Here is a 23,717-nt window from a genome sequence, read left to right on the forward strand (position 1 = left end):
AAAAAAAACAAAAAAACAAAAAAAAAAAAAAAAAAAAAAGCATTGGAAATAGCACTACAGATAGTAACAAGAAGAAAGGTCACTGGCCTTTACTATCACACAAAGGGAGAAATGCATACATCTCCAACTGGAAAAAAGCACTGCCTAAACAAAAGCAAAGCTTACTAGAAGCTTGTTTTCTGAAAACTTCAGTTAATGAAATCTGCCTAGTAAATATTGCTGATCCCAGAGTCCAGCCAGATTCAGTTCCCTACTCTGGCCCAAGTTCTCAGACAGTAGGCCAGAAGCGTTCTTCTCACTGTCAGCTTGCCAAATGCTTGTTTGCTTTTTTTCACAATCACCCAGGTCTTTGTTGTCTCTGTGCTGAATTACTGGAGTAGCTCTATCTGGAGCCACCTGCAAGCTGCAGACTTGTTGACCTTTATTCCAAAGACAGGTTGATTAAACTTGGTTATATCAAGACTGTGTTTGCTGATGGCTACTGATTCCCTTCTCTCTGGAATATATGGTCTTGGTCCTGACTCCAAAAAGCCTAAATTGTTAAGGTCCCTGCCACTATCTTCACTGTAGCAACTGCAGCTTGTGGTGAAGAGATGAGCACGAGTCCTAAAAACTGAACTTGTAAAGACCAGAGCAGCAGACTGCAACCCAGGAACCACAAAAACTATTTGGTAGTTGTTCATACAAGGTCTATCTTTGCTTAGGATATCTAAAAAAATAAATCATGTGTTAGCTCTTGTGAGTGTATTAACTCCTTATACCAGGGTAGTAGGATGAAGAGTAGCTTGAAATGTGGATATTTAAAAAATGCATTAAATTCTCCTGTATTCCAACCACAGTCATGACCTATAGTTCCATGCCAGATTCTCACTGTGATATTTTTCTCTACCCAAGCTTCCTCAACAGCATTTTCCTTCTCAGATTTACGCAGTTCGACTGTCAGCCTGGTGGGACAAGGTAAAAGAGCTGCTCCTCACTTCACTGGGTACAACAAAAGCTGTGTGTGTCCAGTTAATGTCAGCTGGAAGAATCATACCTACTTATGTGATGCACAGGTAATGAGGTAATCAGCACATTGGTGCTTTTACCCAGGAAACACTTTACCTGTACCATGTGCCAGAGCAGTCAAGAAGACAGATGCTTACTAGGGAAGTGATGAAATTAACCTGATAGACAGAAAACTTCATGTCACAAATACAACAAAGCTGTTGTCTCTCATTTCCATCTCAACCTGACTACTGCAGGATAACTATTTTTGGGGGGCATATTGCCTGTCCAGGATTATACCAAAGAGAATCTCTAGGGAAAGCTTATAACAGTCATCCCATAGACTTCCTCTTTATCTCCGTGCAGCTGTTCCCATCCTGACCTACTGGCCCAATTTATTGTTAACTTTTTACTGAGGATGCTTCTGCAGTGATTCCAGATGTGGTTGAGCTGCAGCCTTCACTCCTTCCTCTCCAACTAGACTGAGCAGAGAGCTCCAGCCTCATTAACGGAGAAAATGACATTGGGCTTTGACAAGCCAAAAGACCTACATCTATTTTCTTTGAATAGTTTCCACTCAGAGTATTCCCAGAGACTTGCCATATTTAGTACAATCTCAAAAACAGGGGGAAGAGCCATTGTTAGAAAAAAGTAAGGACACCCCTGGTGCCTTCTATTGCTGTTAAACTGTTGACTATCTCCAGTGCCGTATTTTATGCTCAGCATAGCTCAGGGTTTCACTTTGCAGCTCTTGAAGCTTCTCCAAATGTTTGTCATCCAAAATCTCCTTTCCTTTAGTCAGTCATCTCTTATGTCTTCCTTCCTAAGAAAGACTCTATACTTTGTTTTCTTGTTTGCTGTCTTTTACTAATCTATTTGCCTTATACAGTGATGAAATCACAGCAGTGACTTACATGCAAAGGAACAACTCAAAGCCACAAGGTTTCTGAAGCCAGAGACAGCCTAAGTTTTGAGGTAACTGGGAGGAAAAACAGATTTTATATTCAACACAGCTGGGAGGAATAATCTCCCTGTGTATTTCCAGCTCCATCTGAATCAAGGGAACCCAAGTTTGATTTCTCAGCCAAAAGGGTGCCAGCTATAGCTGAAGAGCTGCACTGCGGAGTAGACGAGGGAGGAGCTGAAGCAGTTTGGCACACGAGTACATAGATGCCTGGTCTGCTCAATGGCAGGAGAGCTCAGTGCTCCAATGGGAGACTGCTGTGCACTACTGGAATACAGCACCTTCCCTCAATGAAGGAGGTTATCAGTGGAAAGCTGCCTGACCTGAGCCAAGCTGAATGATGCCTGGTACCTATTTTCTTCCCTCCTGGCTGCCAGATTGTTGCGCTGCTTGTTTGAACCTGGGATGGCAAATGATGGGAGAACTGCTTTCAAACTGTTTAATAACAGTGATGGTAACCTCTGACCTTGCTGAATAGCAGCGCTTTTGACCTTTCATTTGTTAAATAATACAACCACTTACTTCCCGATGCTTATCAGTGTTTAGTAATTGGGGTCAAGACAAAGCAAGGCAGAATACAGTTACCCTCCAGACTTTACTGAACCAGGAAGAATTTCCTTAAGCTAAAGATTTCCTTTTTGATAATCTTCAGTCAGGACAGGCAAAGACTGGAGACTGGGTGGCTTAGAAGGTCCATAACAAGCTGAAGAGCCTCTCAGCTACTAGCATATGGTTTGAATCCAATTGTGGTTGACAGTGGCAGAAATTCATTATGTCTCATTTTGCCTCTCTGACGTGTATGAAATGAGTTTGGCTTGCAGTTCTAGTGGTTACTGGCCAGCCAGCCAGCCATATAAAAAAATATTAGTGTAACAAATGGTTCTAGAGACATTTGTGATTAAATGAGTTTACAATGATTGAAAATGTCTGTTCCCATAGGGAAAATCAGGCTAAGGCATGGTGGTAGGTGACAGCACGGACAAAAAGTTTGTGGTCACTCCTGCATGCTCTGCATGATTCACGTTAAAGAGAGGCGGTTAACCTTCAGGAATGCAAGTTGCTTTTTCTGAGACCTAAGTAAAACAAATGGGTCGGATTGCATGCTGGTAGGTCATTAAACATCGCACTTGACAGACAAGCAGGTGACAACTGTTCCAGAAAGCAGTCCCAAGAGCTGTGCTTTCCTTAGATGTGAGCAGGAAATGGATGAAAAACAACTCCAAGAATTTACGATGTGACAATGGATTTAGATATTTGTGTGTATACATATATTTATATAACGTGCATATAAAATTTTAAACTTTCTTAAGACATCAAACAAATTTTATTTGTCTAAGCTGCTGCATGACCTCATTATTTATTTACTGCAGTTTGTATTAAGCTGGTCTGCACGATTTGCATGGCGGGAGCTATTTCTTGAATGTCTGTCTGGGTGTGATTCAGCAAAATAGGCCCCCACACAGCGATACGAGCACTGTCATCTAGAAATGAGAGCATAAGCCACTGACTTACAGACATACATGAGCTGAGTAAGGAGGTCAGTAAAAATGATGCTATGTAGTGAGATGCAGATGTATTTTCTGCTGATGTTTCCAACAGAAATGAGGGTATGGTGGTATCCCAGCTAAGGTGCAATGCAACTGAAACGTCCTCCAGTTTTCTGATGTACCTTTGTGTTCTGGCCTCTCGAAATGGAGGAACGGCACACCACCAAAGCAATGCTGCCCACCCCTGCCAGCATTCCTAATGCACTGCTTGTCAGGATCCCCGGGTTGTGAACAGGGTTATGGTTACACGGGACCATACAGCCGGGAGTGCCACCGCAGCCACGCCTGCCTGCTTGCCGAGACCAGCCCAGGCTCCTAGAGCCCACTTTCTCTCCGGTCGCGGCCTGCTCACTAAACCTCCCCAGTGTCCGCCGCCATTTTCCACCAGCGTCGGCCACGCCGTTTCCATGGCAGCGGGGAGGAGTCGCTCAGGCTCCGTCTTTGATTGACGTTCACCGCCAGCGGAAGTCCCGCCCGAACGACGGTCGCCCGGCAACGGCGACGCGTTGGCAATGGAGGCGGCCGCGCTGCCCGCCGCGCTGCCCGCCGCGCTGCAGCTGGCGGCCAGCGGGGACACGGGGCTGAGCCTGGAGAATCGGGCGGCGCTGCAGGCCTCGCTGCTGCTCCTGCAGCGCGACTACCGCTTCGAGAGGGTCTGGTTCTGGGGCTGCATCCAGGGCGTGCGCGGCACCTACTACATCGCGCAGGGGCTGGGCCCCGACCTCGCTGCGCCTCGCAGCCGCCTCTACAGGTGCTCCGCAGGTGCTCGGAGGGGAGCGCGGGGAACGGGGAGGTCTGCGAGGCCCCGGGAGGCGGGATGGCGGCGTGGGGGACGAGGAGGCTCGGAATAAGGGGGCTGGGGTTGGGGAGCCTGGCCGTGCCCCGAGGGCTGCGCTCCGTGTCTCACGGGTCCGTGGCTGACAGCTTGAACTGTGCGGAGTGGAGCCTCCTGCCGCCGGCGACCGAGGAGATGGTGGAACAGGCCGAGCTGCTGAAGGGCCGCTTCCAGGGGGATCCGTCTTTTGAGTACGAGTACGCCGAGGTAAACGCAGAAGATGACGAAAATTTCCTGGATGAGGGTAAGGAGGTAAATACAGCAAAACGCTTCCCAGCTCTCTTTGCTGCAGTTGTATCCCTCGCACCAAACAGACTGCTCCTCATTTGTCATGAACAGCTGGTGGGTGACAGAAATGGCCTGATTCCACTCGTGTGTAATTGGCATTTGTGTCCCAGCTGACAAAATCTCCCACTGAGGGGCAGCTCTTTCCTCAGATCCTGTGTGCTTTCAGCTGGACACCACAGACTGCTACCCTAAAAGTTAGGAAAATGAGGATCTGTGGGAGTCTGTAGCTCCTATTTAGAGAGGCTGTTTCTGAGGCTGGTTTAGCATTAAACATGGAGATTGGTGGCCCTGCATGTGGCAGGGGGGTTGGAGATTCATGATCCTTGAGATCCCTTCCAACCCTGGCCATTCTGTGATTCTGTGAGGCTTCTTCTTAGTTCTCAGAATGCTCCTTCCAAGATGTGTGCCCTCAGCAATCTCGCTATTCACATCAGGTGGAACATACAGTTTCCTGTTTTCTGTCATTGCAACAGATTCTTGATTGAACTCTGCCTTCAGTTATTCCTTTAGATGTGTCTGAGAAATACTATTTCTCCTTTATGCTTTATTATGTGCAATTGGTACAGATCCTGAAGCATTATGCAGGACCTGCAGGTACCCATTCATACTAAGTATGATAAATAAGCTATTCAAGTAATTTATCTGAGAGGGAGGAATGGATGAATGAAGGGAGGGACAGTTAATTTTCTGGTGAGTCTAGACTGTTCCTAGCTAGCAAGATATCTTGTCATATCTTATGAAAATAATGTCTGATTTATGATGATCCTCGTGGTGCCGTTGGGCTCCAAGCTGAATCTGTTTTGGTTTCTGTTGTCACATCAACTTTATTTTCAGAAACATCATCAAGGAAAGCCCTGCCTTTAAAATTTGCCGTCTTTTTTTTTTTTTCTAAAGCTCACAATCAAGGAGGAGAATCGCCTTGTAGCTACGATAGAACAGATAGACAGAGCAGTTGGTATCATCCCCCGACGTGCACTTACAAAGACTCCTCTTGGGTCTGTGCATGAAAACAGAAGCTTTGAAGGTAAATTTTCATTGTCTGTATCAGGATCAGCTGTACTTTGATTATAAAGGCTGTAGAAGAAGATCAGTTTTTCTCTGTGTCTAGCTGATATTTTGATTTCAGCTTTATTTTTTTCCCTGGGTAAGATGAATAGGGAAGAGACAGACCAATGCCACCCCTGCAATTGTGATTCACCTCATAGAGCGGTGAATAAAATCATTAATGTTCAGGTGTGCAATTCAACTGGAAGGTGGGAGTAGAATCTGAGTCAATAAACCTGTACTTTCATTTGTCCATGTATAGTTTATGTGGGTGCTTAGCAATTACACCTGCACTTAATTCTCCATCTGCACAATGGGATGTAACAAATGGGCACAGAGTTGATCGTGACTCAGAACCCATTACTTATCTGAGACCACAATTAACATGGTTTGCAATGCACTAGGGAGTCAACTGGGGAAAGCCTATGACTGTCCTGTCATAGGTTGCTGCAGAATGCTGCAGGCATTAGAGAAACAATATGACAGTCTGTGATGCAATGTTCTGCAGCCCTGCACGCTGTATTAATGGTGAGGAATGGCTGTTTGCAGGTCTTTCCTTGACGGAGGCAAAAAAATTAAGTTCCTATTTCCATTTTACTGAGCCTGTTCACTTGAAGAATAAAACTCTGCTGGAAAAGGCTGACTTGGACCCATCCACTGACTTTCTGGACTCTCTGGAATATGATGTCCCACAAGGTAAAGACAGCAAAATCAGGAGATACAATGAAAGGGGAAGGTGGTCTGCATAGTCTGAGAAATACCGTGGAGACAAAGTGTGAATGACAGTACAGTTGGTATGCTTAGAGGAAGCTCCTGTAATCTGTAAAGGAACATTATCTTTCCTAAATATTGCACTTAGTTCCTTCTTCAGGCAATTATAAACACTTGAAATAGTAAGAGTACCAGGGCTGTCACATCCTCACTACCGGTCGAATGCCTTCCCTGCTCTTGGCTTAGTGCTATGTCACCTCCTGACCTCAGTAAAGCCTGTGACAGAGGTGTCCCTATGTGCGGAGATAACTCCACCTCTGACAGGGAATTCACACGGCAGGAAGTATTTCACACCTCCTGTCCCACCCAACGTTGCTCTTCTTTTCTTTAGTGGTCTTTCATTAACACTAAGTTTATATCCTTGAGAGACTGGATCGAAAGTTTATTTTGATAAACTGTTAGAAATGCTGTATTAGGGTATAATCTGTCCTCCAGCAGGATTACAGAGTTTAGAAGGAAAAACATAGTCACATCACATCTCTACTCTTCTGGACAGCTGTTAAATATACATGTGCTGAAAAACTCATTCAGACATTCCTCTGGTGGGATCTTTCTCTGAAGAAGTGTTACCAGTTTGGATTTCTGTTACTGTTTTGCTTCTGGAGCAGTAAATAGGACCTAGTTTCTCATTCAGAGTGAGAGTAAGTCTTCATATATCCCATATGGTCTGCAGTTACATTCCTTGTTACTGTAGTACATTTTTAAGTACAGAACTGCTGAATGTCTGTAAACTGGGAGTGACTTGTTATTTGTTTCTAACTGCTTTTTGCTGATTTGATGCCTTTTTGGGCTGGGACAAGTACTTCTACCTCCTCTGTCTAGAAAAGACTCTAGGTTGAGTCACAATCAGACATTGTTTGCTATTTTATTTCTATCCCGGAGCAGCAGGGTAGGATAATAACTGTCCTGTGCTAGACTGAATTGGCTGTAAGGACTGGCAATATATACATAATATATACATATATTTGTCCAATCTTTCCTTCTCAAAAAAAAAAAAAAAAAAAAAAAAAGAGAGAATGAAAGTAGTGAGTTCCAGCCTGAATTCTGAACATTTTTTGACTGTTCAGACCATAAACAGTGTTGAAAGGAGAACTGTCCAACTTACTGGTAGTGTCCTTGCTGTAGTGTCATTTTTTGGAGGTATAGTCCTGAGATACTGTATGTTTTACATATACTGGCTCACTGAGTTGCCCCTTTTAGACTCCGAAAAGAATACTGCAAGTGGAGTTAGCTATTAGATACTTACTAAGAAAATCTTAGCTGCAGTTTCATATGGTAGTGCAGGTGCTGTTACTATTTACATTTTCCCCTCTTTCTTTTCCTAGGATTTGTGATAGGGGTGCTCCTTACTTTTGTGAGATTTGCAGGCACAAGGCCAATGCAGCAGTAGATGAATCTGTAGTGCTTTCTGTTTCCACTGGAAAATGGGCATTGAGGGTTAAGATCCTGAAGGCTAATTTGCATCAGAGAGCTGGGTTTAACTTCAGCTGTGATGAAGAATGGCAGCTTCTAAAGATCAGAGATCTCACAGTGCAGTTTCCCATCTAGTTAAAAGGACAAGGCAACTGGCAAGTCATGAAGACATGGAAATGGTGGTTTCGTGGAAGTCTTTAAATCAAATTTGACTTGTAGCTTTATTTACCCAGTGGCAGATGGAAAGTAAGACTCAGCCACGTCATTGTCATGTTTGTCTTCTTGTGGCAACCTGAGGTTTGTATAAGCATGAACCTTTGCCCTCTTCCTGGGAGCCTGTCACTCTTAATGTGGTTCTCAGTCTCCTCAAAAAAGGTTACCTGTGAAAGACTACCTGAGCTCAAATGTAGCTGAGTGCTTCTTAATGGAAGAGTAGAAGATTCATCATAGTGCCTCTGCAGCTCTGGCTGTATTGTCCTGCTCTTTTTAGATTGAACCTGGGGATTGATGGGACGAGCTTGTCAAACTAAGGAAATAAGACGAGAACTGATTACAGGATCAGCAAAGCATATAGCTTCTCTAATTGCACTCTGTCATACGCAGATAGGAGCTCTGACGTTAATAAAAGATTAAGCCACCTCTTTAACAAGCATTCAGGTTGCCTGAAGTATTGGTTGCTTGCAAAAATATAATGGAAAAGAAAAAGAACATGGGACAGACACAGGCTTTGCACTGATTTTTATCAGCACAGCTCTGCCAAGGTCTCTCATTCTTGGTCGCAATGCAAGCCTTTTGAACTCTGATTCTTGGATCACTTTCTTCCAACTCTGCCAGTGCATGTTAGTCCTGACCTAGAGCAGACAATGCTTTTTCTATTTCTTGACATGTTGTTTGCAGCTCTGGCAAATCCCCACATTTTGATCTGAAGGTTTTTCCTGCCTTTTCTGGTGGGATCCGTTTCTTGAAAAGTTGTTATCAGAATCAAAGCAGGAGTTCCCAAATATTCCAGAATAGACTGTGACCTGAAACCAGAATTGTTTTTGCCCTCAGTGTATATATCTAAAAAGTAGACTAGTTGGTGAGTGACATCTTGGTGGTGTTCCCAACCTTTATTGGCTAGAATTCCGGTAGTCTCTTAAAATACCAAAAGAACAGGACTGAGGGATGAAAGGCTGATTTTTCCCTGTCTAAAAGTAACAACTCTGTTGGAACAGTTTTCTTTATTAATTGGAGACTGAGCATCTGTGACAGATGTCAAGGAGGTAACTGTCATAAAATGTATGGCGTGTCATTTTGGAGAGCAGAGGTGTCTTACAGAATGGAAGGTTGGAGGCAGAGAGAAGATTTTATATGACAGCTGAGAGGTGGGAAGAAAGGAAGTTAAACCCAGATTGAATAAAGGATGCAATGATAAAAGCAAAGAGTTTAGTGCAAGACTGCAACAACTGGAGTTTTATAACAAAACTGTCCGCCACCCTTATCTTTATTAGTAATATCTCTGGTGATTGCAGGTTCCAGATTCTGTCTGTCTATCTATGTGGTTATCAGTGTACTTAAAGAGTTCAGAATATGTTGCTGGTCCTCTCCTGATCATATTGTGAGTCTGTCTGGTTTTCGTGGTATCTCAGCTCCCTGAGGCAAGTGACTGTGTGACTTAGTTTTTATTTAAAAAAATTAAAAAATATATAATAATTTATACACACACACACACACACACACACATATATATATATAAATGGAGAGAAAAGTGGGAGAATGTGAACACTACCATCCTAAAAGCAAATTCAGTCTGCTTCCCCCCTTTAAGATTTCCTGTTCTTTAAGCAAAAATCATGAATTTGAGTGGCCTGACTCAGGATTTTTGAACATGGAGGGACTGTGATACTGATCTTCTGTCACCACAGTATCAGATCATGCAATGCTTCATTTTGATCCAAATGGCCAGCTGGCCAAAATGTTGCATGCTGGGATCTGTAGGTTTTGCTGGCCATATGTCTGCATTAAAGATAAGCTTGTTTGCTCTAGTCTAAGCAGAGAATCTGCTTAAATTTATGCACAATTAGATGTAGCCTTTGAGCTGCTGGCACACTGCCAGCATGGTCTTTTCTATTGCAGGGAGTTCAGCAGCCTGGGCAATAGCATTTCAGGAACTAGAGTTATGGCAGTTTTACATATGCTTGTAAGTAATATAATAGCAAAGCAAACAGCAGTAATTTCTAGCATGCCTACAGCATTTTCACTTGACCTAATGTTGTGTAGCAATGAAACAGTAGTCAATTGTCACGCACTGGCGTGGTGGGGAAAGTGAAAGAGGAAGGATGATTTACTGTGATCGTGGTACTTGCTCAGGCTGTGCTACATTCTGTATGGAGGTAGGAAAAGGATGGGATAAAGCCCAAGGTACTAGCATTGAATGGAAAGCTGGGGAGGAAGTAAAATAGGGGACAGAGAATTGAGTTCTTAGACACTTTTGAACTGCTCTTCAGGAAAAAAAAGTTGACTTTGAAGGTTTGTGACAGATTACCAACTCAGAACACTTTGAAATGGAAATAAGGAAGACCAACAGGGCGCTGTTAAACACTGATGCAGAAGGGAACTATGTCAGAGGAGAGAAAAAGGGGAGAAAAAAAAGTAGATACAAAAAATAAGTTGAAATAGAGTTTCTTCGAGAAGAGTTTGTTAGAAAGTTGTGACTTCCAGTCAAGAAATAGCAACTTTTGGCAGAAAGCCTACCCAATTCACTGGTAACTGGTGATGTAAAAAGAAGAATTAGAATTGAAAAACGGTATAAAAGGAAATGCAGAAAGGTGGGAACAATTAATGATTTATATAAGTGGAATTTATGACAAGTAGAAAATGACAGAGGAAACCAGAAGAATAACCTGGAGTAATCCATAGCTGTCTAGTTTGAAAACTATAGGAAGGGATTTTTCGAGTATATTGAGAGGAAAGAAAACAGAGTAACAGTACTGGTATCTTTCATTATATGGTGATGGTAAAATGGCTGATAAGAATGTGGAAGAACAGAAATGCTCAACAGTTTTTTTTTTGTGTGTGTGTGTGTTTGTATTTAGATTGAAACAAAAAATATGGACTTGTATCAAATGAAGACAATCAAATACCATTTCAGACAGTTTTCTGACTAAGGGAGAAGATAATTAGGTAACCTTTACTGTGGGCCAAAAAAAGGAAAATGGCAGAGCCAAATGAGTTACTCCTGAACGTATTATCTCAGCAGGCTTCTGGCATAATTCTGATGCTAACCTTTAATTAATTCCAGCACTGCATACATACTCCCTAAACTGCTTTTGATTTGGTTGTGATTCAGAAATCACTGAATGGGTGTGTTCCTGGCAGAGAACAGAAGGGGCTTCAGCTGGGACCAGTGTCAGTGCTGATATTCTTCAGCGTATGGGCTGGAAATGTGGGACTGGTGGAGAGATGAGTAATGACAAAGGTGGGACAGTTACAGTGACCTGGCAAACCTGGCTTACTACAATGAAGTATATTTTGATGTAGCTAACTACAAAATCATATATCCAGGAGCAGGAAGCACAAGTCAGACTTTGAGAATTGTATTTGAGAAGCTGTAGCTCTGAGGAGAAATCCAGGCACAACCTGCTAAACGTGAGCTCCCAGTCTGATGTTGAGACCTGAAAGGCTAATATGATCTGCAGATGTATAAACAAGGGTGTAGCAAATAGGAACTGGGAGGTGACTTTACTTTTGCTAGATTACTGGTGGGATCAGGACTGTATTATTGCACATTGCAAAACTGGAGAGGCTGCAGAAAAGAGCCACAGAATGATTCAGGGGCTGGTGAGAGACATAAACAATTCAGTCTGTTTATCTCACAGAAAAGAACATGAGAATGACTGTGTTACACTGCATAAATATTCAATGGATTTTAAGTATTGGGTACTGAATTCTATTTAGTACAGCAGAGAAAACCTTAACAGGAACCAGCAGCTGGGAATTATAGCCAAGAAAAAAAAAATTGAAAGGAAAAATTTGGTAAAAATCTAACCAGTGAGATGGTTACCTGCTAGCAAGATGTGTCCTAGCTAAATGAAAATGTAAGTTACTAGTCCCAGATGTGATAACTGAGTTCAATTTGATGGCCAGTGGTACGTAAGTGTCCAAAACAGATGATTTCCTGGCATGCCTGGCTGTAAATGTGATGACAGCTATGGAGAACTGTGTTTGGCTTTTTCAACGCCAGTGTCAGGGACACATGGGTGACAGTAGGTTCTTGAGACGGTGACCCTAAGCACAGGACTCTGAATACATCTGACTTTGCTTCCTGAACTATGTGCACTTAAAAGAATATTGAGGTGATTCCCCATTTATCACTGTCCCATCACGGAGGGTGAACCGAGGAGCTGAGACTTCCTCAGATGTAGTTGCTGACTCCAATGCAGGAAGAAGTTTTATAGCATTGTTCTAAAAAGGTAAATAATGGCAGAATGGATCATAGCGAGCCATATCTGCTCTGTGCTTCAAGATTCAGCTAGAGGAGGGGGAGAATTGCCTGGAAAAAATATTTAATTTCTTCACCCAACAGTGTGCTGTTTTTGGAGTGTTCCTCGTAGAGCATTACAGACAAAGTGATTTGTGACTATTTCCTTGACTGAATACTTCGGGCACTAGCCTTTCTGTAAACTTCCTTAACAGTAGCCTGGGTTAGAACACTAACCTTCTGTCCTCTGAGCTTCATTAGCACGCTCTTTATCGGTTTAGCAAAACTGATAGGGCATAATGGGCCCTTGAAGATGGAGAGGTTGTGTTTTTAAGTGAGGGAGAATTTCTTTTGACCACTCTTAAGGGCCATTTTGGTAGCTTCATTTTGGCTGTCCCAAAAAGCCCAGATGCTGGGCAAAAGAGGTCCAGGAGACATGAACCTGCTTTATCTCCATGCATTAACAGAGCTAATTAACTCCCTTTTGGACCGTCCCCCTCAGGCGATTAATCCCCTATCAGCCTCTGTCTCCAGCCATTCGAAGAGTCTGTGTCTGCAGAGGTATTTACAACCCCAGCTAGCCAGCAGAGAGCAAGTCGGTCTGTTATCAGGGCTCTAAGACAAATGGCTGCCTATCTCCCCAGTGGCCTTGCAAAATCCAGCAAAGTGCTGCGCTGTGCTGGCCACCTACTTTCACCCAGCCTCCCTTCTCCGCTAACATTTCACAGATGTGACCTGAGCCCTCCCCTTTCATTGCTTAACAATAAGCAGCACCTCCCCAGCTCTGTGAAAGCTGAGAGCAAGAGCACTTTACTTCTTAGCTTGCCAAGAGCCACACGGGGACAAGGCTTTTCAAACTGTCTCACTGAAATCCAAACGAAAAGACCCATAGTGAACGAGAAGCACTATGCTGCACGTTAGCAAGGCAAAAAAAGAGGTAGCCAAAATGTAAACCAAAATACTAAGTGTGGCTCCCAGCTATCCTTGTTCCTTTAGGAGATGTGATCCTTAGGCTCAGTGAATCTGTGAAACTGGGCAGTGGTGTTGCTTGGAGTTACCTGATATATATACAAATGGTGTTGACAAACAAGCTTTATAACACACTGGTACAGATGGAGTATAATAGATGAGTGTGGATTAGAACTGCTGGTGATTTTCAGATGTAGGAGCAGAACTGAATAGCTGGTTTACTGAGTTATTAATTAAATCATGGTTTTTATTTTTGCTAGTACCTGGATTTCTCTGTTAAAGCTGAAGTCAGCCATCCCTAGAAATAATTCTAGGGTAGCTGTAGACGTTATGCTCCAGCAGGGTGCACTATGGTGCCGGCATTGTCAGTGTTGAGCCGGAAAGAAAACCACGGGAAAGTAAAATGAGAAAGAAAAGCACCAAGAAGAGGATCAGAATGGGGAGAGGGTAAAGCCTAAAAACATACTGAACTGTCTATGAAGAAGAGACCCTGTCTCATCCAAAAAAAAAAAGCATTCTGAGTATCGTCAACGACCAGAGGTGTGCAGTGGACATGCATAAATACATAAGCATGTTTCTTGCCTCATCCAAAAGGAGAGACATTGATCATTTTTGCTAGTAATGTATGGTCTGGGAAACCTTCAGTGATTACTAAAACCACTCCCACAGTGACCCAGGAAAGTTACCTGGGAGCAAAGCAAGACACTGTCCTTCCCTAAAGGTGGGGTGCTGCCAGCTCAGGAGTTCAGTATCAGTCTGAAACCTCTCATGTGGCAGCACAGCAGGAATCCAGAGCCAGCTACTATTATATCTTTAGGTTGGCTGTCAATGATCTGCCTTGATTTCTGGAAAGCAGTCTGTTTTCTTTTGGGTTTACGTCTACTGGTAATAAAGCAGTGCATTCACTACTTTTGGGTCCTAGGTCTGTATCACTTCAGGGGTCTTGTTTAGTCAGAGGCCTTGAGTGAGTTTATACTGGATCAGGGCTGACCATCAACTGTGCTGTGGCGAAGTCTTTCACTCTCCTGACTGCTGCGGTGAAATAATGAGGACAGAAGCACGGTCTTTATAGCAACTTTCCAGGGATTGTATTTTAAGTCTGTTCCTCGTCAGTAAAAGAAAACATTGCCCACCCTGTTTCTATTTCAGTTCTTGGTTCACTGGATGTGAAAAGGAGATGAACTTCTTACTGAACTGAAGGAGGAAAAGGCTGCTAAAGCCTCTGAACCAGTAGCTGTATTTTGAGCACTGCACCAGTCAGCCTTGAACTAAACCATTTTTTTTCTAGATAATGATGAAAAATTACATGAAGGGGGAATCCTAGGATGGTCCATTTGTCACTGGATGTCAGAATGAGCCCTAAGCAGGTCAGCTTTTGCTCAGAGTGATCTATTTCTGAAGGGGCTCCACATAAGGAATGGCAGTTCCTACCTCTGCACTGGCTGACGTTGGTGCCAGCATTGCATATGGCTTTCCTCTGCTGTTTGCTGCTCCTTTGGCTGCAAGAACTTCTGCAGGAAGAGAGTCAATAGACATTGTCTGGCTTTGCTATAAACAAATATCACATGGATTAGAATTCTGCATGCTGAAGAGGTGTGTAGCTGTGTGTTGATGGAAAAGGATGAGGGACAGCTGATCTTTAGGTATATGTACAATTGTAGCATGCACGTGTTTCTAAGCTACTATAGGTACTAAAAGATGCTCGGCCATCTTTAGTGTTCAGAATTAGCTCTAATATTAACACAAATATCCTGTGCTGTGGACAGTCTTCTCAGAAACTCTTCAGGTAATTTGGGCCAGAATTCATATCTAGCCTAGTGTGAAAACATCCACTGTCCATTACCTGTGCCATCCATTCTTCATCCAGAATAGTTTTAACTAGACATGCTAACTTGATGATGAGGTAAGAAGTACAGCTTGGGGACTGACAGGATTTGCAGTTTTGCCTCTCCTTCAGGACAGTGAATTGGATGTGCTCTAAGCATTCAGTGGATTCTGAATCCCAGCATTTAGTGCTTTGTGTTCTCTCAGAATTCAGAGATCAATGTGAGGTTCTTTGCCCCTAATCCAGCCCCTGTTCATCATTATCACCTTCTCAAAGTGGCCAGTGCTTTGTTATCAGGAGAGGCAGGATCTTACAAGGTGGTCATAATCTCCTCTGAGAGTCAGACAGATATTCTCCTTTGGGTAAGAAAGTGACAGTGACCGAAGGCTCTAGGGGAAGATGGCTAGAACAAAGCTGTCCATTGCATCCTTTCATCAAACTGTTAATCTTTCTTTCAAAGGCATCACATTTGTTTGGTGACAAAAGCCCCAAAGAAGCTGTATTGAGCCTGAAATCCTGTAGCAAGATTTAGAGGAAGCGTCTTTCATTCAGAGAGGGGAGGAGCAAAAGACTCCTTCTTTTTCTTCCTCCTAACCAATGGGCTCACAGAAGTCCACGAAGGTGACGGATTAATGCAGGGGCTCCCCAGGTAGATGCTACGTGACTCCTGGCACGCTCCAAAAACGTTTCCACAGCGACCAGCTGAACAAGATATATGGTGTGTGACGGGATCCAGCGTAAACCTGTGCTGTGGAAGGAGAGTGCTTTGCTGCTCTGAGATATTTCTAAATTTACTGCCGAAGACTTGAGATACAGTGATCTGTATTTCAGTTGTCAGAATCCTAACAGAAGGGATTTGAATTAGTTTTTCCTGCTCCTTAGAAGTTTTGATTGTATATTGTCTTCCTGTTTCCTCTAGTGTACAGTTCGTTCCAAATCTATTCTGGATGCTTTTAAATCTACATCTTTTTCTAAACATCAAAATTGTAAGAAAACAAAACAAAACTGGTAGCAGAAAAGGATTCTAGTTCTGTTCTAATTATCAAATGGATTTAGAACTAATGGACAAAATAAGGGCACTAAAAAGGAGGCTGTAATTAGATGCGCAGTGCTTCTGTGTTAGCTTTTTCAGTGCTTACCATCCTTTGCTTCTCATTTATGTGTGTATTGTCCCTTCTTTTCTGTCTTTTCTGTCAGTGTTGCTGGCTAAGAAGCCAGGTTCCAGCTGGAAAAAAAACTTTTTTTACTACACTATTTTGCAGCCAGATTGTTTCCCTGACCTGCTTCACTGAGCAGTAAATAAAATGCTTTTGCAGTCTTTATGATGGAAGGGGTTATGAAGGTGGGAATAAAGGTTTGAGGGCAGAGGCAGCTTCAGCTGAATTAAGCAGCACTGCTGTCAGATGTCTAGGTATGGCCAAATTTCACCCTATATAAGGCACCTGAATATTGGGAGTCTGGGACAAAGCTGCAACCTCTGAATCCCCCTTGTCAGCAGGAAGAGGTACTTCGTGTGTAACCAAAAGGCTTAGGTCTATCTTAATCACTTGTGCTGCATTGGTGTTCCAAGTGGGGAAGGGTAATGAAGAGAAAAAGTCTACGGAGTAAGATCATTTTCCTTTGAGGTTTGGGAATGGTTGTATTTGTGTGTCAAAGATGTGGCAGCCATTAGGATGATGCAGCAGCCTCCTGGCAGTGTTTGACTGTTTCTAAGCTCCACTTTTCTGGCTCTGGTAGCTTTTTAAAATAGTTGTGAATGTGCAACCAGTCTGTGTTTCTATTTAATTATTATTAAATAGTTACATGGGGAACTGGAAATATTGACAGCAGTGTTAACATATGGGGTGCAGGTGGTGTGTCAAGCAAATGAAAGATTTAGTTTGCAGCCAGTAAGTGGCATGGAGTTTGTGCCCCACATAGTGCTTGTATGTGTCCTTATGCTGTTAGGCTCTGCGTGAAACGTCTGTGCGGGGAAACTTGTTGAGAGCCAGAGGACAGTGACCTTTCCTTACAGCTGCTCCGCTCTGCAATGAAACTTTGTTCCCTACAGACAGCAAATTAGAGGTAGGAAGCTCTTCCCAGCGTAGGATTTTCAGTTGGAGGGAAATAGAAGCTAAATCCTGTAGTTGTAGCATAACTTTGTGAGAGTTAAGTGCCTGGGGTCACACAGCCAACCCGCAGCTGCTTTTGCAAAGGGAAACTGTTACGTTCCCCTTCTCGAAGTGTTATTATTTGTCCAGTAACCCAGTACTCGGTACTTCACCCTCTCTCAAGATTGACTGTGGCAAGATACATTATAACCTGCTCTCGCAGCAGTGTACAGTGGGAAGTGTGGCCACGGCGTAGCTGCTTTTCCCTTGAGACCTTTTCTTCTTTGAAGAATTGATAGTGTCAGTTTTACAACCCAGTGTGAGCTTTCACTACACGGAATCCCGTGTCAGGCTGTCTAGCTTTTAGAGCTGTTTCTTCTCAAGCCTACTCTGAAATGAGGCTCTGCTGAGTCACCTCCAAAGCAGCAAAGTTATGAGAGGTCATACTGAAAGTGGACCAGTTACAGCAGGAAAGTTCTTCTGCAAACAGGCCTCTTAAAAGGCTTTTATTTAAAAGCTGATGCTTCGTGCACCCTCTTGCCTCTGAATTAAAAGGTTCAGCCCGTAGCTGAGACAGACATGGGGGATGAGACAGGGATTTCTATTGGCGACTGCAGAGGAAGAAGAAGCTGAGAAGGAGGTTGATTTTTGAAATTCAGCCCTGGTGTCCTGGCAGCTGTTGAAGGGCCATAAAAAAGGCAGTGGTTTAACACTGGGTGAGCATCAGGATCTTCAAAGCACTTTCTTGTTTGGGAAAGATGTGAGGAACTCCTCAGAATTCCTGCCTGTGTTTGGAGGGGTGGAGGCTGTAGCCTGCTCCGAAGGGGGAATAGGAAGCTCCAGATCTTCTTCCAGCAGATATTTTTCCCATGCTCTTTCCTCCCACACAGCAGCTCCCTCCCTTCCCTTCTGGAGCAGCAGCAGGCAATAGTTTCAGAACAGTGTTTGGCTGTCTCAGATTTGCAGGGTGCAGCTTAAGAACTAACTTGCTGTTTTGAAAGAATATATTTTGAAGAACAGAAACCTTACTAGAACAGTGCTGCTGTGAAAAAATCTCTAGTGTGAGAGCAATGGCCTCTAGGAGTTCCCTGCACCTCATCAGGCTTTGCATCATAAGTGAAGTTAACTCTGCTGCTTAGTTTAGGGACAGGCTGCACCCTCACACCCAGATGCTATTTAAAGGCAGTATTTAACTCTAAATGTAAGTATTTAACTTATATTTAGAGTATTTAACTCTAGGAAAGCCACTTCTTACTTGCAGTCTATTAGTTCTAGTTGTATTCCCTCCAATGCAAATAAAAACTCCATATTTAATTTTTTTTTTTTTAATTCCTAACAACTTCTATCTAGATGTCTTGGTATGCCATAGAGATTGATGTTCTGAGCTTCCCAGTCTCACATTAGGAAACAGTTTGCCTGAAACGGGGTAATAATATGCCAGTGTTAGAAAGGATTTGAACCCTGCATCCCACTTCATTATATTAATACAGACCTACACCTACCTATGTAATGATTTTACTCAGTAAATGGTAAGAACCACTGATTATAGCAGGGAAGCTTAAAAAAAGAAAGAAGATAAATGAAGCATATAATTTTCATAATTCCCCTGATTCTTTTTAATACCATGCTACTGAATGCATTTCAAAAGTTTTCCCTTGAAGGAGAAAAAAGGAGTATTCATTTTAAGCTATTATTTTATACTGTTCATTAGCTATTGATTAAAAGTTTTAGAGGGATTTATGACATCATTATTTAAAACTCCTACAAGAAAAGTAGTCCTGACAAAGCATCATGTTCAAAGATTGATTATGAGATTGGAGCTGTGATGGAAGAGAATGCAGTTGTCTTGGATCTTTCATGGAGAACGACTCCATCCCTTTTGAGTTCAAATATCTTTGTTTTCTAGACTCTTTCTTTGAATGCAGCTAACATGGTGTGGTATGGAAAAAACCAGTACTGAGATACCAGACTGCAATTCAACTAACATTTAGAGAAAAGGTCCAAAAAAAGAAGGCAGGTTCCAGAATTTGATTGTGATGTCTTCTTGGAAGGCAACAGTTTCTGAATGAGTTTTGTGCACTGTAGAAGTCCAGTCTGGAAAAATATACTGAACAGCTGCAATAGAGAAATCTCCCAGTGATCTGCTTAGTAAAAGGTGGAAGGTGGCATTGCTGCTACTGTTTGGCTCTGTAGAATAAATATTAGCTCAATGACTGGTCACCACCGTGGCTGAAAACAGGATCTGAGTGCAGATGGCATTAGAGCTTCAGGCCTTTACTTCTCATTCTTTCAGTATGTTGCAGTAGTCTAGCTGGGATTGCCTCAAGTATGCTGCTTGCTTTGCACAGATCCTCATTTCAGGAAGACTTGCGCAGCATCAGTAAAACTTTATTGCCCATATTTGCATAGAACTAGATGCAGAATCAGGGATCAGAGAAAAGCTGTGAAGTATAACAATATTCCCTAAAGGTCTTGTATTTATGAAATGACAAATCTGAGTCCTTTGAGAGATTGCGGCTTGATGGTAGGAAAAGGTTGTCCATCACAACCTTCAGAGATCTAGCATAAAAGTGTATGAAGCTGTCATCCATTACATCTATCCATTTCTGCCAGGTCTGAAGGGGTATAGGAAGTTCCTTTGATCAGCAGAGTTAATTGTTGAATACTCCAGGGAGATTGATAAGCCTGTGTGACACTGGATACACGTTCTGAGGAGATCATGGATTTATGTACTACATTTCCCCTGAGCACAGATAAGTGGATTTAATCAAGCAGAACTTGATTTACTATATCTTCTCTGTGAATTTGTCCAACAAAAAAGCCCGAATCCAAATGTAGGAACTGAGAGCATTAGCATCCCTGTCTTCCCTCTCACCTTCCCCACTTGTCATGCTCCAGGCATTTCTTTTTGTTCTTGACTACAAATAGTTTGGGGCGAAGCACTCATCTGTGTACATGAACATATATACACATGTACATAAGCTATCACGTGTACTGAAGGTGCTGGATGCTTCCATTATGTTGGGAGGCATTAGCAAACTAGATGATCCCTAAGGGCTTTCACCATTCAGCAAGGCAAGATACAGTCCTATCCTGGACAGACTTGCTTCTTGGAGGATTGGTTCAGAGTCAAAGACAATGGGAGTTCTCCATTCCATAGCCAGAGAAAGTCTTTCAACAGTTTACAGTCCTCCCTACAAGCCTCTACGTAAAGCTGCAGCAAGAACCACCAGTATCTAGATGGAGGGCTGCAGATCTTTTCTGCAGGCTGAATCTGCAAAAACTCTGCACTGAAAGAAAAGTCAGTTCAGTGTTCCATGGAGAAATTGAAAGTTATTTGTCACAATTACATTCAGATCTATTTGTTTTCCAGTTATCCAACACCCTCAAATGTAGTCTAGCTAGCGCTGATAGCAAATGCTGAAAACTACAGAAGAAAAGTTCAAGAAATTGTTTGAAAGATTCTGCTTTGACAGCAGATGGCTGTAGAACTTCAGTCATGGGCTTCAGTCACTGGATGATCTGCCTTGTTCTGGAAGTGTTCTTCACCTGGGCTTCCACATCATTCAAGTAGTGAAGTTGCTTAGGTACCTGTGGATTTTGTAGGAGACTCAGTCAGTCATAATGTGTAATCTCGGTGGCTGAACCATAGTGTGTGCATTTATTCCAGCTATGAAAAAGATCCATTGCGGTTTGTTTCCCAATGACTGGCACTGGAGAGGCTGCATGGGAGATTTGGGGTTATCTTGTATGAAACAACTGTTTGTAGGGACACTAATTCATGTTTTAAGTAAGACCTGCACAATAATTCTTCCACAGTGTGGTAACTTGCAGAGATGCCACACACCTGTACTGATCCTGCCCTGTATTGAATAGTGAGTGCTTTGCTTTATGGCGGTTCCAGTTGTTTGTAGCGTAAACAAGGAACTGAGTCAGAAGTAAACTCTTCAGTGCAAAAATCTCCCAAGTCTTTAAAGACTGTTAATATCTTCTTTGTACTTCCATACAGTTAGTTTATCAGAAAGTTCACTGACTGTCACAGAAGGTGAAGGGGTACTTGTGGTTCATTTGATTCCATGTCTGCACGTAACTAAACACGGTACTTGAAAGGATACCAGGTCAGAGATCACACAGGAATTATGTTGTGCATATTACGATATAACATACCTGTGGAACTTCCTACTGAAAGACAGGAAAAACTCTTGTCCAAGAATCTTCTGAAAAGCACAGAAATATGAAGAGGACAGGTATCAGGTGCTTGGAACAACACATGACACCTGGTCTTACAGGATTTTGAATTGTGTTATTCCTTTGTCATTCTGCAGACATCATATATACATTTGCTTTCAACATCCCTGGTCATGTTCTTCCTCCTTCAAGAAATCAACTGTTGTGTAAGAGACTACATGTACTGTAAATGTGCAAAAGACTGAAGACATGCAAACACTGAGTGCCCAGCTAGCTGCTGCTTTTTGACTGCCAGGCAAGGCAAACAGCATGTACTTTCTGCATCTGCTGGCAGACCACATACATAGCTTCAGGAGTTGCAGTCAAGCCCTGGATTCCTAGACCATATATCAGGGAGACCTCTTGTAGGATCCTGTGATGTTTAAGCCCCTCAGCTCTCCATCAGATGCAATTGGCCAAGAGTCGGAAGTCACTGGGAGAGGGAGGATTGGCAGCTGGCAGCAATCACAGAAGTCCTTCTCCAAGCTAACCATGACAAGAGTAAGCATGAGTCATAGTATAAACTGAAGACCCCAGAATTATCTACATTATGAGCTTTCTGCTTACTCCTGAGTTGGCAATTTTTAGCTCACCATATAGGCTCAGCACTTGACTCTAGGCAGTAGTGTCCAGACAGCTCTGACTTTTTTTTTTTTTAAATTTTTTTTTATTTGGGTCTGCTGCTTCTGCTTTTGAGTGTTGATTCAGCAGGAATCTTCTTCCCTATATTGCAGCATCTAGGCATTTGGCACTGAAGATGTTACTTTCTTCTCCAGGAAGCTTCTTAACCCAGCACTGAATCCAAATTGGTGCTCTAGCCCCTTTCCCTCTGGCGTTGTTCCTAGGCTGTTGTGTCAAACACAAAACAATATTCAGTGGCTCAGAGCTCCTTGCATCCAGGAGAAATTGCATTTTCACACTTTCCTCTGCAAAGCCAAGGCAAAATTATTGCCAAAACTAATTTCTTTGCCCCTACTACGCACGTCCTTGTCAACGATGAAACCAAAAAAGAGTGAAGAGAATTAACATTTTCTGTAAATTTCTGAGATAGGAAGCATCCTGCTTTTAGCTTTCTTTTCTTCCTCTTTGTCAGTTCCTGTCTTCCCTGAAGTGCTTTCCTCTTCCCACTACTAATGCTACTAGTCTGAGAAGAAATTTCAGCCAAAAGAAGAAAGGACATTGAGGTTTTTGGTCTGATTTTCCTCTTTTTGGGTGCTAGGAACTCCAATATATTCATGCAGCTTCATGTACTGTTTAATAGTTGGGCAGTCCTTCTCCCCTGCCCCAGGAATTGAGTCTTTCTTATTTGCAGTGACACATTAGCTATGCTCTCTTACAGGCTCCTGGACTGTCCAGCTTGAGAAGGGATGCACTGTAGTGGTGTTGAGAAGTCTGCTGTGGCTTGGACTGACATTCTACCATGTCCCAAAGACCAAGCAATATGGCTACATCTACTGTGGCACTGGTGAGAAGAACTTAGATCTGCCTTTCATGCTGTGAAACACTTCTCTGGGATGATCATTCAAAAAGATTTAGAATTTATATTTGGGAGATTTATAGCTTATTCTAATAAACGCGTGAAACCTCTGCACTGTGAGCTGGATTGTTTTGTGCCTTGATTTTTTCCTAGGACTTCACAGCATGAATCCTCACCTCCTGATTAAATACCCTGTAATATGTCACGACAGATCCTTCAGCTAGTAACAAATGACACTTTCTTCCATGAAGGGCAAAGTCTTAGGTCAGAAATCAAACCTGGGCCATCTGATTGTGTACAGAGACATGATGCTTTAAACAAAATCTCATCTGGAGGAACATCAATGAATGCCTGCTGTCACCCATGAATGCCAAACGAAAGCAGAGTTTTTGCCTTGGAGTTAGAGTAAAAAGCTGTTGCTTACTCTAAGGGATCATGAAGACAGGAGTGTGTTTTGTTTTTCAGGTGTTAGGCTTCACAAAAATTAGTGCAGTCTTTCCAGCTTATTTCACAAAACTTTAGAAAAAAATTCACTGTAGGCATCATCTAGTTGTTTGCAAAACTTTCTCATTTAGGTTCACCTCAAAGCTATGGCTTTATCCAGTGACATTTCTGTTAGCACAACTCACTGAGCACAGCTACCTGGGCTAGAAAACATATCCACTTCCGTTCACAGGAGAAAGAAAAATCTTTTCCTTTCTGAAGGGCTGAAGGTTTCAAAGCTTCGTTAAAACAGAGATGGCCAGCCCAGAGATTTTAGAGTGTCGGTTCTTTCCCAAAGCCAAAACATCTTAGCCAGCTCAAGGGGCTAAATTCAGGGC

General features: G+C 42.7%; 1 protein-coding gene across 1 annotated transcript; it reads left to right on the forward strand.

The window, feature by feature from the left end:
- Window positions 1-4,010: 4,010 nt before the first annotated feature.
- Window positions 4,011-23,006, forward strand: RSPH9 (radial spoke head component 9). Its single transcript, XM_042874821.1, has 5 exons — window positions 4,011-4,249; window positions 4,423-4,585; window positions 5,516-5,645; window positions 6,215-6,361; window positions 22,759-23,006. The coding sequence occupies exons 1-5, from the start codon at window positions 4,011-4,013 to the stop codon at window positions 22,917-22,919; spliced, it is 840 nt and encodes a 279-aa protein (XP_042730755.1). The 3' UTR covers window positions 22,920-23,006.
- The last annotated feature ends 711 nt before the right edge of the window (window positions 23,007-23,717 follow it).

This window comes from Lagopus leucura, unplaced genomic scaffold (assembly GCF_019238085.1).
Source record: "Lagopus leucura isolate 7727_CA_CO unplaced genomic scaffold, USGS_WTPT01 Super-Scaffold_73, whole genome shotgun sequence".
Classification (NCBI taxonomy): Eukaryota; Metazoa; Chordata; class Aves; order Galliformes; family Phasianidae; genus Lagopus; species Lagopus leucura.

What these genes read in the sequence shown, in the direction of transcription:
- RSPH9 (XM_042874821.1), top strand. Translation starts at nt 4,011, where the DNA reads ATGGAGGCGGCCGCGCTGCCCGCCGCGCTGCCCGCCGCGCTGCAGCTG. An exon ending in CCTCGCAGCCGCCTCTACAG is followed by an intron (nt 4,250 to 4,422) that starts GTGCTCCGCAGG and finishes CGTGGCTGACAG; the next exon opens with CTTGAACTGTGCGGAGTGGA. An exon ending in GGAATATGATGTCCCACAAG is followed by an intron (nt 6,362 to 22,758) that starts GTAAAGACAGCA and finishes GCTCTCTTACAG; the next exon opens with GCTCCTGGACTGTCCAGCTT.